Here is a 15,239-nt window from a genome sequence, read left to right as displayed (position 1 = left end):
TACATTATCCGCTGTATCAAAAGCCTTAGATAGATCAATGAAAAGGGCAGCCAAGTTCTGCTCGTTATTTAAGGTTTCAATAAAATTATTTATTACTTTTAAGGCTGCTTTAGTTGTACTGTGTCATTTATTAAAACCAGATTGATGCTCTATAAGATGTTTCTAGTGGAAAGAAACTCTTTCAATTGGTCACTTGCAAAAGTTTTGAGAACCTTTACAAGCAGAGACAACTTGATGGGCCTATAGTTGTTCAAGTCTGAGCGGTCACCTTCTTTAAACAAGGGAATAACAAAGGCAGAGGTAATGCAATAAAATCAGCTGCTAATTTAAAAAAGCATGGCTGCAGATTATCCGGAACAGCTGATTTCTTAATATTTGAGAGCATTATGTAGCTCTGAATGATCGACTTTGTAGTTGTATCATCAAACCTGCAGCTATACGTCCTGGGAACTCGAGTGAAGAGAGGGGCAGACCTGTCAACTGATCACCTACTGGTGGTCAATTGGATCTGTTGGCAGGGAAGACTGCTGGGCAGAACTGGTAAACCCAAAAGGGTAGTGAAGGTGAACCGGTGAACGTCCGGTGGAGGCCCACGTACATAAGATCTTCAACTCCAGGAGAGTTTTTCTCACCTACCGAGGGATCTCAGTCAGTTGCTGATGTGGCTTCCAACTGCTGTGGCCAGAAGGTCGTTGGTGCCTGTCGTGGCAACCAGAGCGCTCGCTGGTTGATGCTGTGAGTGAGGGAAACCATCCGCTGAAGTAGGAGGTTTTTCAAGCCCAGTTGTCTCAGTAGTCACCTGACACACCTGATAGGTGGTGAGTGGCTGCAGCTGTGGTGGTGAAGTGTCTGATATTTACCAACTGTGCAAAGGAGTTTTGGGAAGCGGTAATAAATATGTAGTTTCCGATAACTACCAGCTGTGTGGGGGAGTTTCGGGCTAAATTAGGACATCTTGAGAATAACACACTCCCCATTTAGTGTGTCCAGAAGAGGCTCAATAGAGAAGCACACACCATATCCAGGCTTTGCTCCTGTTGATGGGAACATGCAACATCTTCAAGGTCACCAAGATGAAATTAAACTTAATGAAAAGCATGTCCATGGTGAGTCAGAGTCAGGCTTGAAAGATCTCTGCAGACTTGATGCATCATTCTGTAATTCTGATACGGACCTGGTTCACAATAAACATTTCTGTGTTCGACCAAGTCTGTGTCAGCAGAGTTCATCCTGCATCCTCTACACATAAGCTGTTTGAAGGTGATACACCCCAGAAGAATCTGGCAAGACCATGGAAAAGAACCTTCGGTTTGTCTCAGCTCAGAAAAGGAAAGCAGGGCCCATCCATCCAGTCTATACCTTTCCTCTCTAACAACTGCAGCTGTTCATAGCTACACGGAATTCAATTTGTCATTTCAGAATTTCACATCAAAGTATGGAAAAGGAACAATTGGGCATTATCAATTTACACTGGACAAATCTTTTGCAACGTTGTTAGAAGGGTAGCGGAATTACGACACAAGACCATTAAGATCAAGCATTTGTTAAAGGCTTTAGCACATTAGCTAGTTTTTTTTTTTATTTTGTTAGTTTATAGAGTTCAAAGATAACTGGGAGAAATTAGATGCACAAGAAGAGACAGGAGGGAGGACACTGGTTAGCCAAGATTTGGATACGGCCCTGAGGTTCTCCGGCAGGCAATTCCACAATCGGGGGCCAAAATAACTAAAGTTATTATGTGTGTGTTTTCAATTGAACACGTGGAATGGTTAAAAGGCCATTGCCGAAACTCAAAATCATGTCGGGGTCACCAACTGTGTTGTGGAGAAAAGACCAGAGCAGTTGGATTCATCAACAGGAACATGTCACACATACAAGGATACAAGGAATTCGCAGATTGTGATATTCTCTTATACTGATAACGTTCCGTGTGTACCTGGCCAAAACCCAATCTTTATCTGGTGCCTCTGTGTCTGTGATTTCCACAAACATCTTCTGTTTGGACGGACAGTATGTAGTGTGGGTATTATATCATCAGGACAATAAGACTCACTGGTAGAATAAACACTTTCTCATATATGAAGGGGGGTTTATGGGAACTCTTTGATGGTCGCATCAGCGAGACTCTGTTCTGTTCTGTTGAAGTTAAAAAATATTCAACTGATGCTTTCATTCATTCGTTTACTGGCGGGAAAGATCAGCTGAATATCCTTTTCTGGTGGCCAAAAAATACCTATTTATGCCTACAACTAGTTTTCAAAGGTATATTTTTTAATGAAAACCTTAACAGATAACAATTCTGAGACATTCATTCTTAATTTACCCTTATTGACCACTTTCATTAAGCATTATTAGCTTTTCTCAGCAGGTATCCCTGGTCTGGGGCATGGTTTCTCCCACTTGCCGCTTACCCCCACCGTCCAAAAACATGCATGTTAGTTTAATTGGTGACTAAATTGTCCCAAAGAGTGAGTGTGGATGGTTGTTTGTCTCTGTGTGGACCTGTGATGGACTGTGATCCCCCAATGTCAGCTGGGGTAGGCTCCAGCCCTCCCGTGAACCTAAATTGGATCAAACTGTTATATAAAACGGATGGATCTGATTGGATTATAATTGTATGATAATAAATCTTATTCTAATATGCTTGAATTAGATTGAGTCTTTGAATTGCCTTGAAAGGATATTTGTTGTAATTTGGCGCTATATAAATAAAATTGAGTTTTAATTGACATATTCTGCGATGGATTAGACATGATCTACTAGGAATACTCAATCTCACAAAACCCATCTGGTTACTTGTTGCTATAAACATGGCAACCTTTTGTCATTAGACAGAGTTTTAACCCGGACTAAGAGATCTGAACACATCACACCAGTTTTAAAATCTTTACTCTGGCTTCCAGAATAGATTTTAAAAGCCTGCTGATGGTTTACAAATCCCAGGACGGTTTAGGCCCAAAATACATCTGTGATATGTTCAGAGAATATAAACCCAGCAGAGCTCTTAGATCCAAGGACTCAGGTCAGCTGGTCCAGTCCAGAGTCCAGACTAAACATGGAGAAGCAGCATTTAGCTGTTATGCTGCCAACAAGTGGAACAAACTGCCAGTGGAGATTAAACTTTCACCAAATGTAGACATTTTTAAATCCAGGTTAAAAACATTTCTTTTCTCATGTGTCTATGCATGAAATCTGCACGTTATCTTTTAATTTATCTGGACTGTTGCTTGTTTTTAAATTCATTTTAATTGTTTCTCTTTATACTCTTTTATGTATTTTTAATGCTTTTATTTTATGTAAAGCACTTTGAATAGTTTTGTTCATGTAATGTGCTGTACAAATAAATTTGATTAGACAATCTTCCTGAATGTCATCCCTCAGACATAAAACTGAAATGGCCTTATAAGAATTGAAAAAAAGAATAAAAATTAAGTTGTTTATCAAAAAGTATGTTATACTAGTCTGCTATCTTGTCGTTTCCATCAATAATGCAAAGCATTAAAGAAATGTGAGTCTGTTCCACTAGCAAGCATTTAATAGCCCACATACAGGCTGTATAGATTGGATTTAAATTGCTTAATTTGATATTTACCTTTTATCCTAACAATGAACAATTTCAGAAAGGAAACCACTGAAAAGAAACAAAAAGCAATTTATTCATTTCCAAAGTGTGAAAGCATTGCATGTAAGTTAGAAGTTCCATGTGTAATCATCCTCAGTAAACATCACCATCTGGTATACATTGAAGACTTTCGTAAAGGCTGTTGGTCCTGCAGGAAGGAAACGACGGCCCTCTTAGGAAGGAGAAGCTTTAACTTTGGGAGGCCTGTTGCATGATGACTGAACATAGACTCAATATCTGTAGGTACTCATCTGCCCCATCTGACAGGCACTTACCGACAACCTGAAACAGAGGGAAAAGGCACATCAAGGCCATATGTGAACATTTGATCATAGGGTTTTATCTTCCACGTGAAATTAAGTTCATTGTGGCTAAAATAACACTGAACGCACTGACAGAACTGTACATTTGGTTCAACTTAAATATCCACATTTTCAATCTAAGGCTTGACGTTCAGCTGTGCAAACATGAGATGATATCACCTCATATCATCAGGTATTTTATACTCGGACTGGAGCATCACTTCTTTGTAACAGATGAAAACACCACTGCACTTCACATTTTCATATACTGCCAAATATGGAAATCCTTGTCATCTATTGCACAACCCCTTATACATATATTTCTCTTTTGCACTGTATGGTCTGTTTTTAACCGTTTCTTTTTTCTAAATGCACAGCTATCTTAATTTACTCTTTAGCTTGTGATACAGATCCATTTTATTTTTTACATTATTCAATTTCATGGTTACGCTGACCAAAGCGTTTCTTTTGAAGGATTAATTAAGTGTACATTTCTGTGTACTTCCAAAAAGATCAGGATGCTATGAAACATGTAAAAAAAAAAATCTCTTGCAAATCTCAAACCAATATCTCATTAAATATTTTCTATGGTCTTTTGTTAAAGTGAAGTTTAAAGTAAGAAAATTTACAATTCTTTACAATGACACATGGTGAATTTAATGATAGAATCCCATGTAAAAAAGGGTTCGGATGAGGTCATGTTAACCAATGTGTGGCCCTGCTTCTTCCTTTAACAACAGTCTATAAACATCTGGGAACAACAGAGACAATTTGCTGGACCCTTTGGGAAAGAAAGGTTTCCCTATTCTTATCTGATATAGGATTCTATCTGCTAAACAGTCTGAGGTCTTCTTTGTCTTCTCTGCTCTTCTGCTACAAAACCACACTGCTGTAATAGATGCAGTACACTGTTCAGCTTTGTCTTGCTAAAATACACAAGGCCTTCCCTGAAAGATATTTTTTGGATGAGAGCACATTTTGCTTTAAACTGTTTTTACCCATCAGCACTGATTGTTCCTTTCCAGATGTGCAAGTTGCCAGTTTCCATAAGCACCCATATGTAGTGAGCAAGGACAAAACATATGTGATGAACCAAACTTCACATTTTGGACACTGAATAGGTGGCCCTGGGAAAGAAAGCATTTCTTTCTGACCCATGACCTGACTGATTTACAGTGAAATGCTGGGGGAGCGGGTGACACGTTTTCCGTAGCCTCGTGAGTGAACCAGCTTTTGGCTGCCCATCACTTTTACGCCTGTTTTTAAAACTCGTGTAAATATACTTTGGACGAGTGTACCAGTCAGCTATTGTTAATCTTGAGGGATAGAGTATAATTTTGATACATTTTTCATGGATCAACATTGTCATCTCATGGTGACAGCATGTGCATAATAAAGTGTAGATGGATAATCATGTTTGTGGAACTTCCAGAAATCATTGTCCTGTAAGCACAAGGTTACAACACTCAAAGTGGCGGATTATTGAATTCTTTTTTTGTTTGTGTGTTGTCTTTCTGTATCCCTTTTAAAATAGGAAGCTGTGCCTTATACAAACATTGCAGCTTGATATTTACCGTGTGCTGTTCCTTACTTCTTACTGGAAATGCTGCAGTTAATACGATAGATTTCACAGAGATACAACACAAATCTGTAACTCTAAATATATGTCAAGATGATGAAAACGGAAAATAAAACGGAAATTTCTTTTTTTCTTTTCTTTGTTAAAGGGGAACTCCGGGGCATTTGAAGCGTGTTTCCATTGCTAGAGGTTGTCAAATACTGATAGTAGGACACAGAGAGGTGCAAATCTGCGCTCCCTGTGTGGAGAGCGCGCTGTTCGCTCAGCCTGTCATGCGAGGCTAATACGTGGTGGCTAGTGGCAAGCGCTAACCCTTCCACGTAAAACAACAACTTGCACACTGCAGAAACGTCACACCACTTTATAACCCATCCGACAATAAAGTCACAAGCCTTACCATCAAAACCATATGCATGGTTCTCACATTACTGGCATGGGGACGTTACAAAACAGCTTTATAAACAGCATGTAACTCACCGGTTAGTTGTACGCTCGCGCATGTGAAAGCCCATAAGAGTCGATGGACGATAATCCCATGTACAAAACAATTATCTTCTCTAGAAAAACTGCGTTCAAGTATTTAAAACATTACAACAATACATGCCCAGTAATATTGTTGTAATGTTTTAAATACTTGAACGCAGTTTTTCTAGAGAAGATAATTGTTTTGTAAATGGGATTATCGTCCATCGACTCTTATGGGCTTTCACATGCGCGAGCGTACAACTAACCGGTGAGTTACATGCTGTTTATAAAGTTGTTTTGTAACGTCCCCATGCCAGTAATGTGAGAACCATGCATGTGGTTTTGATGGTAAGGCTTGTGACTTTATTGTCGGATGGTTTATAAAGTGGTGTGACGTTTCTGCAGTGTGCAAGTTGTTGTTTTACGTGGAAGGGTTAGCGCTTGCCCCTTAGCCACCACGTATTAGCCTCGCATGACATGCTGTGCGGACAGAGCAATCTCCACACAGGGAGCGCAGATTTGCACCTCTCTGTGTCCTACTATCAGCTACAATTAAAAAAATCCCGATTGCTGGAAGATAAGCCGGACTTTTGAGTTCCAGTCAGGGATATATAACTACAAGCTCCATGCTTTCAGGTGATGCTCTCTCTCTTGCTCATGTCTTGTTTTCCTTTGCTCTTCTTTTTTAAAAAGAAAATCACTTTTCTATTTTTTTCATTTACCTCTCACACGGGTGTTTTTGCTCTTTCTTTAGGCACGTCCTACATTGCCAACAACTTTTGTTTTGTTTCAGAGTGCAGTCTTAATTTTTGTCATCAGTAGTGTTCTATACTACCAAAGTTCATTCATTTTTGTGCTGATTGCTTAACTCTTTACTAAGCGCTGCTTAGCTCAAACAGACAACTCACAAGGATTGCTCATAACCTTTTCTGATCCAATGAAGCAGCACTGAAAGTTTTAAGTTGTTTTTGTGAGTGCTTTTTGGCCAGCTTTGGCAAGCTGCCTGGTGACTGTCAGCCCTGGATTCCCATTCCGTGCACACCGCAGGGGGGAGAGTAGAGACCTTAGCCTAAGTTTACCCATGACCCTAGATTTATTTATGCGACTTGCAAATGATCACATTCAGTTCTTATTTCAATTTTACAGCAATCCTAACTTGTCTGGAGTTTAAGATTGCAACCGTCTCTTCAACTCCCCACAAATATGGATCCGTCTGCATGTGAGCATTGGGATTATTATTATTATTTTTTTAATACTAAAGCCAAATGCTAACTAAATACTTTTGATTCATGAAGTATGTCAATTAAGATAATATTTCAAACAAAATACATACTGCCATTTTCTCTGTGATGACTGATTTTTGCTTGTCAGTGAAGTCTTGCTCTATGATGGAATCATGGAGTTGACTCAGGATCTGCGTGGCTGCATAGCCTTCCTCTATGAGATTCTGACGGGAAAAAAGGAAAAATGTAACAGAGTAACAGAATTTTAACTTTGTTCGTAGATATTATTTAGAACGACAGTCCATGTCTAAGTGACCATGGTGCCGTAAATTTTACAGACACACACATGAAAAGACAGGAAAAAGCAAAAGCATGTCTCAACACCTACCCTCACTGCCATCTCTAGTTTCTCAAATGTTCCTTTTGAAAAGATATGGAACAAGTTGTCAATCATCTTGGAAGGGACTACCTATAAGACAGTAGATAAAGAGTGATGTGAATGAAATAAAACAGGGTATGAGCTCAAGTGTGCCAAACGCGACATCAAAATAAAAGAAGAAAAAATCCATCATAAATGCATGAACTGTCTTTTGTGATAATCTGTGACTCACCCCTGCTATTTCGATAATAGTTTGACCAGTGATTTCTTTGTCAAAGTTGAGGCGTGCAGCACTCTGGAGAAATGTAATGGCTTTCCGCAGGTCTCCTTCAGACACTTGCACCAGTATTGCTAAACTCTACATGAATTAAAAGAATGGTCTTTGTTAAAGCCTAAAGAGCTGAAGCTTATAAACATTCATCCAGTTGCAGTTATGTGCATGCTGTTGATTCAGCATATATGTACATATACATAAACCACACACACACATATGTATATATATGTATATAAATATATGTATACATATATCTATAGTTATATATTTGTGTTCCCTTCCATCTTTGTTCTTAACAAAAGCTGTGATGTAATACTTAAAACATTATTATGGGTCTCAATTATATCAACATTCATTTCTCTTCTACCTCTTTTGTGTAGTTGAGGTTCTCCTTCGCACAGATTTGCAGGAGACGCTCTTCTTGGATCTGATTCGCCAAAGGTTTGAAACGAAACTTGGAACATCTGGAGGCAAGAGGCTCAATAACCCTAAAGGACACACACAGATATACTGGTTTATTATCCAGTGGAGATTCTTTATTGACATAATGCAATTCCAAAGCCCAATACCCTAACTTTAATCGTCACAACTGAATGCCTTATTCTAACCATTCCACTAAACCTCAACATAACCCACTTCTTACCCTGACCCTAACCCCAAGTCTTAACCTTCCAAAAATCACTTTATACCCATGGCGATAAGGTCCCAGTAAACACACAAGATTCAGGTTCAATAAATTATCCTGTTCCTTATATAATATAATTCCCTATTCCTTTCAATCCATGTCGACGTCTGAGACAAAAAACCCAGACAATTCTGGAGGTGTCTCACTGTAATGTTTGGCTATATTTCAATGACTGGCTAAATAAATGCCCACTGCTTGAACTTTACCGTTTACAGAAGATTTATTTTGACTCCTCGTCTCGACTAATATATATATATATATATATATATATATATATATATATTTTTTTTTTTTTTCTAGGGCTGGGCGAGTTAACTTCTTATTATCGCATTAAGTCATTAATCATTTAACGCCGACAAATATTTTATCGCGCATTAGTGCAGGTTTTATTATTGTAAAAGTCTGTTGCTAGCCAGGCTTTTATTTTGTAAAAGTCTGTTGCTCACAGGCTTTTATTTTGTAAAAGTCTGCTGCCGAACCGGAAAAGAAAGTAATCGGCGGATCCACCAAACATGGAGAAGGGTACGGAACTTTTACTCGGCCATTTTCATTTTAAAGTTCTTCCAGACGGAGGAGTCGACAGAACCAAAGTCATCTGTAAATACTGCCAAGTTGAATTGTCTTCTCACTGTAGTAGTTCCAGTCTAAAATATCACTTAAAGGCAAAACACACAACTGATAGCAGCAAGTCATTCAAGGAAACAGACAGTGGAGCGAGGCTTCTACATAAAAATGCTGATGTTAAAAGTGTGTTTGCACAACAAATGTTATGGCACTTTCATTCATATGGCAGCACATTTAAAATAAAACTAAATGCTAAAAGCTATGCACTACTTTTGAATTTTTGGATTTTGCGTACAAATGCGATTAATCGTGATTAATCAGGGAAATCATGTGATTAATTAGATTAAACATTGTAACCGTTGCCCAGCCCTAATATTTTCTTTACCACTGATAGAATGCAATACCATTCTTGATAACTTCCACAGACAGTTTTACTGAGGTGACCAAGAGGGGATGTAGTGAGACCTCCACTAAATAACGGAGATCCAATCACAAGTAGCCATTGAGGATCAACGTAGGGGTGCAGTGAACACACATACTCAGTGTGTCCACTGGCAAATGGATCACCAAGGACACATGTCAGCACAAGATCTGAACGGGGCCAGAAAGCACCTTTTGTGTCTGAAGTCTCTGGGATCTGACCTGCTTATATAGTTACAAATGAGACAGAAGCGGGTGGTGCGAGACTCTTTCTCCATGGATCGTCTGAGAGCAGCCTGAGCTGCTGAGGTCATAGCGTCTGCTTCATCCAGGATGATAATCTTAAAAGGAGGACATGGCTTCCCACTGTAAATACAACAAAACACAGCTACTAAAACTTCTGGCATTAGATTCCATCTCACTGACCAATTTATTTATAACTTCACTTGATTCATTTGAAGTGTTGGCTCATGAAGAAATCATTTTCCCACATTTCTTTGACACAGAAGTGGTGTAACAGACTGTAGTTATAATCCAACTGTAGACTTTGCAGTGGGTTGCCGTTAAAACTTTTCTAATGTTTAGATTCTTATTGATCATGATGCCTTATCAGCCCATAATCTTTCTGCATCATAATCTTGAGTTTAACCCTCATCATGATGAAGTGCCAGTTCATGTCATTTACGCATTATTAATTTCATGTAGAGATCAACTGATTTTCTTGATGCAGATTTGCTTTATTACTTTTGTCAATACAACCAATCAATCTGGTAATTTAATGTTGCTGATCAATTTTCTTTTTAAGAAAAAGACTTAAAGAAACAAACAACTACTTTTCACTGTTACATTTCCTGTATGTATGGTATATCTAAGTGATATAAAAGCGTACCAATACGCGTTAATCTGCTGAAAACCCAAAAAAGAAGTGAACCCCAAATATCTGAAAGTAAGGTCAAATTATGCGTTTTCGTTTTTAATGAGCCAGACTAGAGTCTAGAAAAAGTGATCAGGACGCCAAAAAGATTCTCCTGCTGAAAGCAGGCGAGCTGGCACCAGCAGAGCTCTGTGGCAACTTAGTAGTTTTCAGTAAATTTTACAATATGTCCCAAATTCCTTGATTCATCAGTTTGGCATATTCTATGCTGCTTAGAGCATATCTGCATGTAAAGCTGACACAGATCAGATTATTTGATAAGTAAACAACGAACATCACTGACGAATAGGTACATCTGATTTTTCCATTGGAGTGTATGAAGGTTGACTGAAATCAAGAAAAGTCAGTTCTGCAGTGAGTGCTGACTCACTCCGGACGACTCCCAGACACAGTGAGCTGAGCAAAGTGCTTGATTTTCTCTCTGACGACCTGGATACCTCGTTCATCCGAGGCATTCAGCTCCAGAACCCTCTTTCTGTATAGATCTGGGCTGAGGGAGACACAGTTGAGGAAAAACAGGATGATGAAAGCACATGATGAAATTCCATTTACAGAAAAGCCAAATTATTAACATCCAAAAATAACAACTTAAAGAAGTTTCTGGTACTGCACAGAGCTGGAACACGGCAATAAACAGGTCACTCACCCATAAAGTTCTCTGGCAGCGGCTAAGATGGTGGATGTCTTTCCTGTTCCAGGAGGGCCATAAAAGAGCAAGTTGGGAAGCTGCAATTACAGCAGAACTTTAGTACCACTGTGGCCTACTGCTCATATGAAAACAATGTGAACATTAAAGAATGAGCTTAAGTTGATAATGGCCATAAGTTGTCTCCATGGTCCTTTCAAACGGCTCTGCTTTGCAATAGAAATATGACAAAGTCAGAGTTGGTGTCATTTATGTAATTCTGAGCTGCCTGCAGGCATATTTACTCTGTCATTAAAGACAGGTTGTGCTGATAAATATCCCTTTTGTCCTTATTACCCCAATCAATGCTTTTCTCTACTTATTATCAACACTTCTGACACGGTGGCACTGTGAAGTCTCCCTTTGTAACTAAATAAAAACTATTAATGTTAAACCAAAATCTGTAACAGGAATCACACATTTCAAATAAAAGCCTTGATCGCAAGAGTTTTGGACGTTTAAATCATGTTGCTGTTAGAATCTCTTTGCTTCATTTGGAATCCTTTCTATATGGGGCAGCAGCTGCAAATGATGAAATGAAACTTTTCTGTTTTGGAACTGCAGCACCGAGTCACAGCGGCTCGCACTTTATTGCCCTCTGTGTCGTTGCTGGGGTGACACCTTTTCAGGTGATTAAACAAATTAGTTGTATTTCCTGTTTTCGCATTCACCAACCAATCCAAACCACTTTCATCTCACCGATGTAATGGGACCTTTTTTTCCCAACTACTTTGTTCGTGGCTCTCCTCAGCTACACTCATTCTCTCCAAAGTTTCAGTTTCCTTCCTCAGTCCGCTGGCTCTTTAGATTGTTTGACTGAAAATGTCACATTTGCCATCTTTTTATCGCCCACACACTCACAGTAATGCGAGTAGTCATCATCAGTTGGAGAAAAGTTATATTTTACTTGCAACACTTCTTGCACCAAATAACTGCAAAGTAAACCACGTAGGAGTAAAAGCTGGTTATTTAATCATGTAATAATAACATGATCTTTGAGTTTGCTTTATATTCAGATATAGCAAATTATATATAAAGCATACTATATTGTAAATTACATTACATTACGGTCATTTTGCAGACACTTTCATCCAAAGCGACGTAAAATAAGTGTGTTCCACATCGGTAGGCAAAAGAACTTCAGGTCACAAGAAATCATAAGTGCATTTCCTTCCAAAACCAAACAGCTAAGAGCATAACTAGTGCTAGAGTAAGTGCAGTAAGTTAGGTACCTAGACAAATGGGAAGCCAATTTAGGAAACAAATAAGTGCGTAAGGAGCTAGGACGACCCACAGTCACAGGGATGGACAGTGCGTGACTGTTATTGTGATTGCTGCAGTTTAGACTTGAAACGTTGAAAGTGACGTGCAGAAATGATCACTTAGTCAGATTTGTGTCATACGTCCTTACTGAAAAACACCCGGGTGCTCAGACATGACAGCATCATGTTCAACTGCAGGAAAATCCAACGACATTTCTACGTTAGAGCGAACGGTCCAACTACTCTGGCATTTACATACTGTAACCAGATAACTATTGGAAGGTCTTTACAGGCCCATGAATAACATTTATGTTTTTGTTTTTAAGTGCATGATGTTTAAAATTCACAATTGGGACACAGGGATGGCGATAAATCCATTAGCAAAAGTTACTGTACTTACATCTGCTCCTTCCAACGTCTTCTTCAGGACAGCTACAACTTCCTCCTGGAAGGCTACCTCATCAACACATTTTGGTCTGCTGTAGTTTAGAAAAAAAATTAAAGTAGAAGAAAAAAATCCAAGTATGTTAATATTTATTAATCAGTTAATTAATAGGACCATTTGATTCTACTTTGTAAGGATATGGCCCATTATCAACAGATAGGATGCCATCAGTGTCACTATTGTTGACATTCCAGGAATGTGTCCTTTTAAATGTTATCATAAAGAATTTCCCACCTATCAATATGAAAAGTCACTCAATCAAATTAAGCAGCATTACGAAAGCCAAAAATATTAAATACTAGGATCAGCGGGTGGGAAAAAAACTGAAATTTTTTAACGGGTTTTTGTTAACTTCATGGTCATGTTTTTTGAAAGGCACATCTCTGTGATTCACACTTACTATTTTTCCACCCAGGGAACAGCCCTGGCCTTCTTCTCTGTGCTCACGCCTGCTTTCGTCTTGCCTTTCAGAGGTCTGCTTTGAACAGTCGCTCCTTTCAAAAAGGCCTGCATGATTCCTCCTAAAGTTGGTCAAAGGAGAGACAAACTATCTTGTAAATACTGAAATATCACTATCAAAAAAGTAACACAATGAAATTTAATGTGGACAAAAAATACAGTAAATACTATGATGCATTTCAGGGCCTCCAAAAAAGAAAATGTGACAATAATAAACCCATTCATCTTAGCTATTACACAATAGGAGTACAACAAAGTCTCACCTTGTGTGAGTAACAATAGACCTAACAATAACATGAGTAAATAGATAATATCTACAAAGTGCTTTCACATTACAAGCCGCATTTACACAAACACTTAAACTCACAGTAGGACTACAGGTAAAATATACAGCATTACAGGCTATACAGCGCTTCTTTTCTCCATCTCTCTCACTCACTCACTGGAACACACACAAACACTCATGCGCGTCACCCTCCAAGCTCTCAAGTTAGCATATGTGAAAAAAAATAAGTACGTACATATATGTCTATATATATGAATAAATAAATTCAAACCCAACTCTGACTTAACCACTGCTGGCCTAGTTAACTACATGTACCAACTAATATGACTAGCTTGTGGTTAACTGTTGCTTCCCAGCTGCTTTAATCAAACTTACCCTATCTCACGACCGCTGCAGTTAAAAACGTATTATTATTAGTAGTAGTATTGAGCAGTCGGAGTAACTAAACGCCAAACGTTAATGCTACCAGACCTCCAAGTTCACCGCGCCTTCCGACAAAGAATAACACGGCACTCCCGCCCTGGCGATGAACAGAACTTCCGTCAATGACACTTTGTGGCGTCCAATCAGCGGCTGCGCTCCTTTGTTTTTGTGGCGGTTAGCAAACCACGTTGGTGCAGTACCGCCACCAGCTGGTCTGGAGTGTGAGTCAGGCTATCTGAGTAAACTGTAAAAAATAAAATTAAAAAAAAGTCAAATCCTCTCCATTAAACCTGTTCTCCTAAGATACTGAAACAAGAATATATAACACCTCTTCAGAATTTCTCTGTAAAATGTATTTTAAATTCAAAGAACATTTTTTTTGCCCAAGATTCATTTTTAGCTCTCTTCTTTCCTTCTTCCATTTGGGACAATATGTTTATCACTTTCTTTTGTCCACAAATTGATATTTTCTTGAGTTGTGTTTTCCAATTTTAAATAAACAACTATTCAAACCTGTGTGACATGATCTTATCCTTGATTTTATTGTCCTCTCTTCAAGTCCTCATTATTCTCCTCATACTTCCCTATTTCCTTGTGAAGCTCATGGAAGCATCTCCCCATTTTGCCCTCTTCCCACTGCTCCTGCCATCCTTCTTTCATTTTATTGTTTTTATCTCTACTTAATTTAAGGTGTCAATATGATCAATTCCTGTGGCTTCCTTTGCATACTTGTCTGCCATTTAATTTCCATTTATGTGGAAATGTCCTGGTATCCATAGAAATATCACAATGGTTCAATTCAATTCAATTCAATTCAGTTTTATTTATATAGCGCCAAATAGAAGAAGAGACATATTTAAAGACACTTTCAGTGGATGATATCATGAACACCTTTTTTTAATTGCAAAGTTGTTGCTGCTGATGTGTATGTGTGATGATGCAGATATTTTCAAAGAATTTGAAAAAAAATGAATTAATTTAATTTAATCTAATTTAATTTTAGTTTTTAATCGTTTATATTTTTATATTGTATATATTTTGGACTATTATTTTGGAGTTTTAAAGAAGTGGGTTGGTAGAGTGTCCATGTAGCATGTTGATGGATTTAGATATTTGACTACTTTGGTTTTAGCATAGATAGTTGTAAATGTTGAAAATTTGATTGAATTGTTGCTTTGTAGCTGCAATATTGTTTGGGGTTGACTTGTTGATGTATATGATTCAATGGAAAC

General features: G+C 38.3%; 1 protein-coding gene across 2 annotated transcripts; it reads right to left on the bottom strand.

Annotated features, from left to right (window-relative positions):
- Positions 1-3,636: 3,636 nt before the first annotated feature.
- Positions 3,637-14,122, bottom strand: rfc4 (replication factor C (activator 1) 4). 2 transcript variants are annotated; one of them, XM_075486239.1, is made up of 11 exons: positions 14,056-14,122; positions 13,240-13,360; positions 12,795-12,873; positions 11,094-11,173; positions 10,818-10,937; positions 9,736-9,879; positions 8,212-8,332; positions 7,803-7,928; positions 7,580-7,660; positions 7,302-7,415; positions 3,637-3,904 (listed from the first exon to the last, which is right to left on the bottom strand). In XM_075486239.1, the coding sequence occupies exons 2-11, from the start codon at positions 13,350-13,352 to the stop codon at positions 3,812-3,814; spliced, it is 1,071 nt and encodes a 356-aa protein (XP_075342354.1). In that variant the 5' UTR covers positions 13,353-13,360; positions 14,056-14,122; the 3' UTR covers positions 3,637-3,811. The 2 variants fall into 2 exon arrangements, with proteins under 2 accessions (XP_075342354.1, XP_075342353.1); XM_075486238.1 differs by having other exon boundaries at positions 13,960-14,115.
- Positions 14,123-15,239: the final 1,117 nt, after the last annotated feature.

Source organism: Odontesthes bonariensis, chromosome 15 (genome assembly GCF_027942865.1).
Source record: "Odontesthes bonariensis isolate fOdoBon6 chromosome 15, fOdoBon6.hap1, whole genome shotgun sequence".
Taxonomy (NCBI): Eukaryota; Metazoa; Chordata; class Actinopteri; order Atheriniformes; family Atherinopsidae; genus Odontesthes; species Odontesthes bonariensis.
This window is presented reverse-complemented; position numbering and strand designations above follow the sequence as displayed.

Excerpts from the sequence above, each read along its gene's own strand:
- rfc4 (XM_075486239.1), bottom strand. The coding sequence starts at position 13,352 with ATGCAGGCCTTTTTGAAAGGAGCGACTGTTCAAAGCAGACCTCTGAAA. Across the intron at positions 7,929-8,211 it reads ACCTCAACTACACAAAAGAG|AGTTTAGCAATACTGGTGCA; the intron begins GTAGAAGAGAAA and ends TAATTCATGTAG. Across the intron at positions 3,905-7,301 it reads TCATCACAGAGAAAATGGCA|GTTGTCGGTAAGTGCCTGTC; the intron begins GTATGTATTTTG and ends CCTCTGTTTCAG.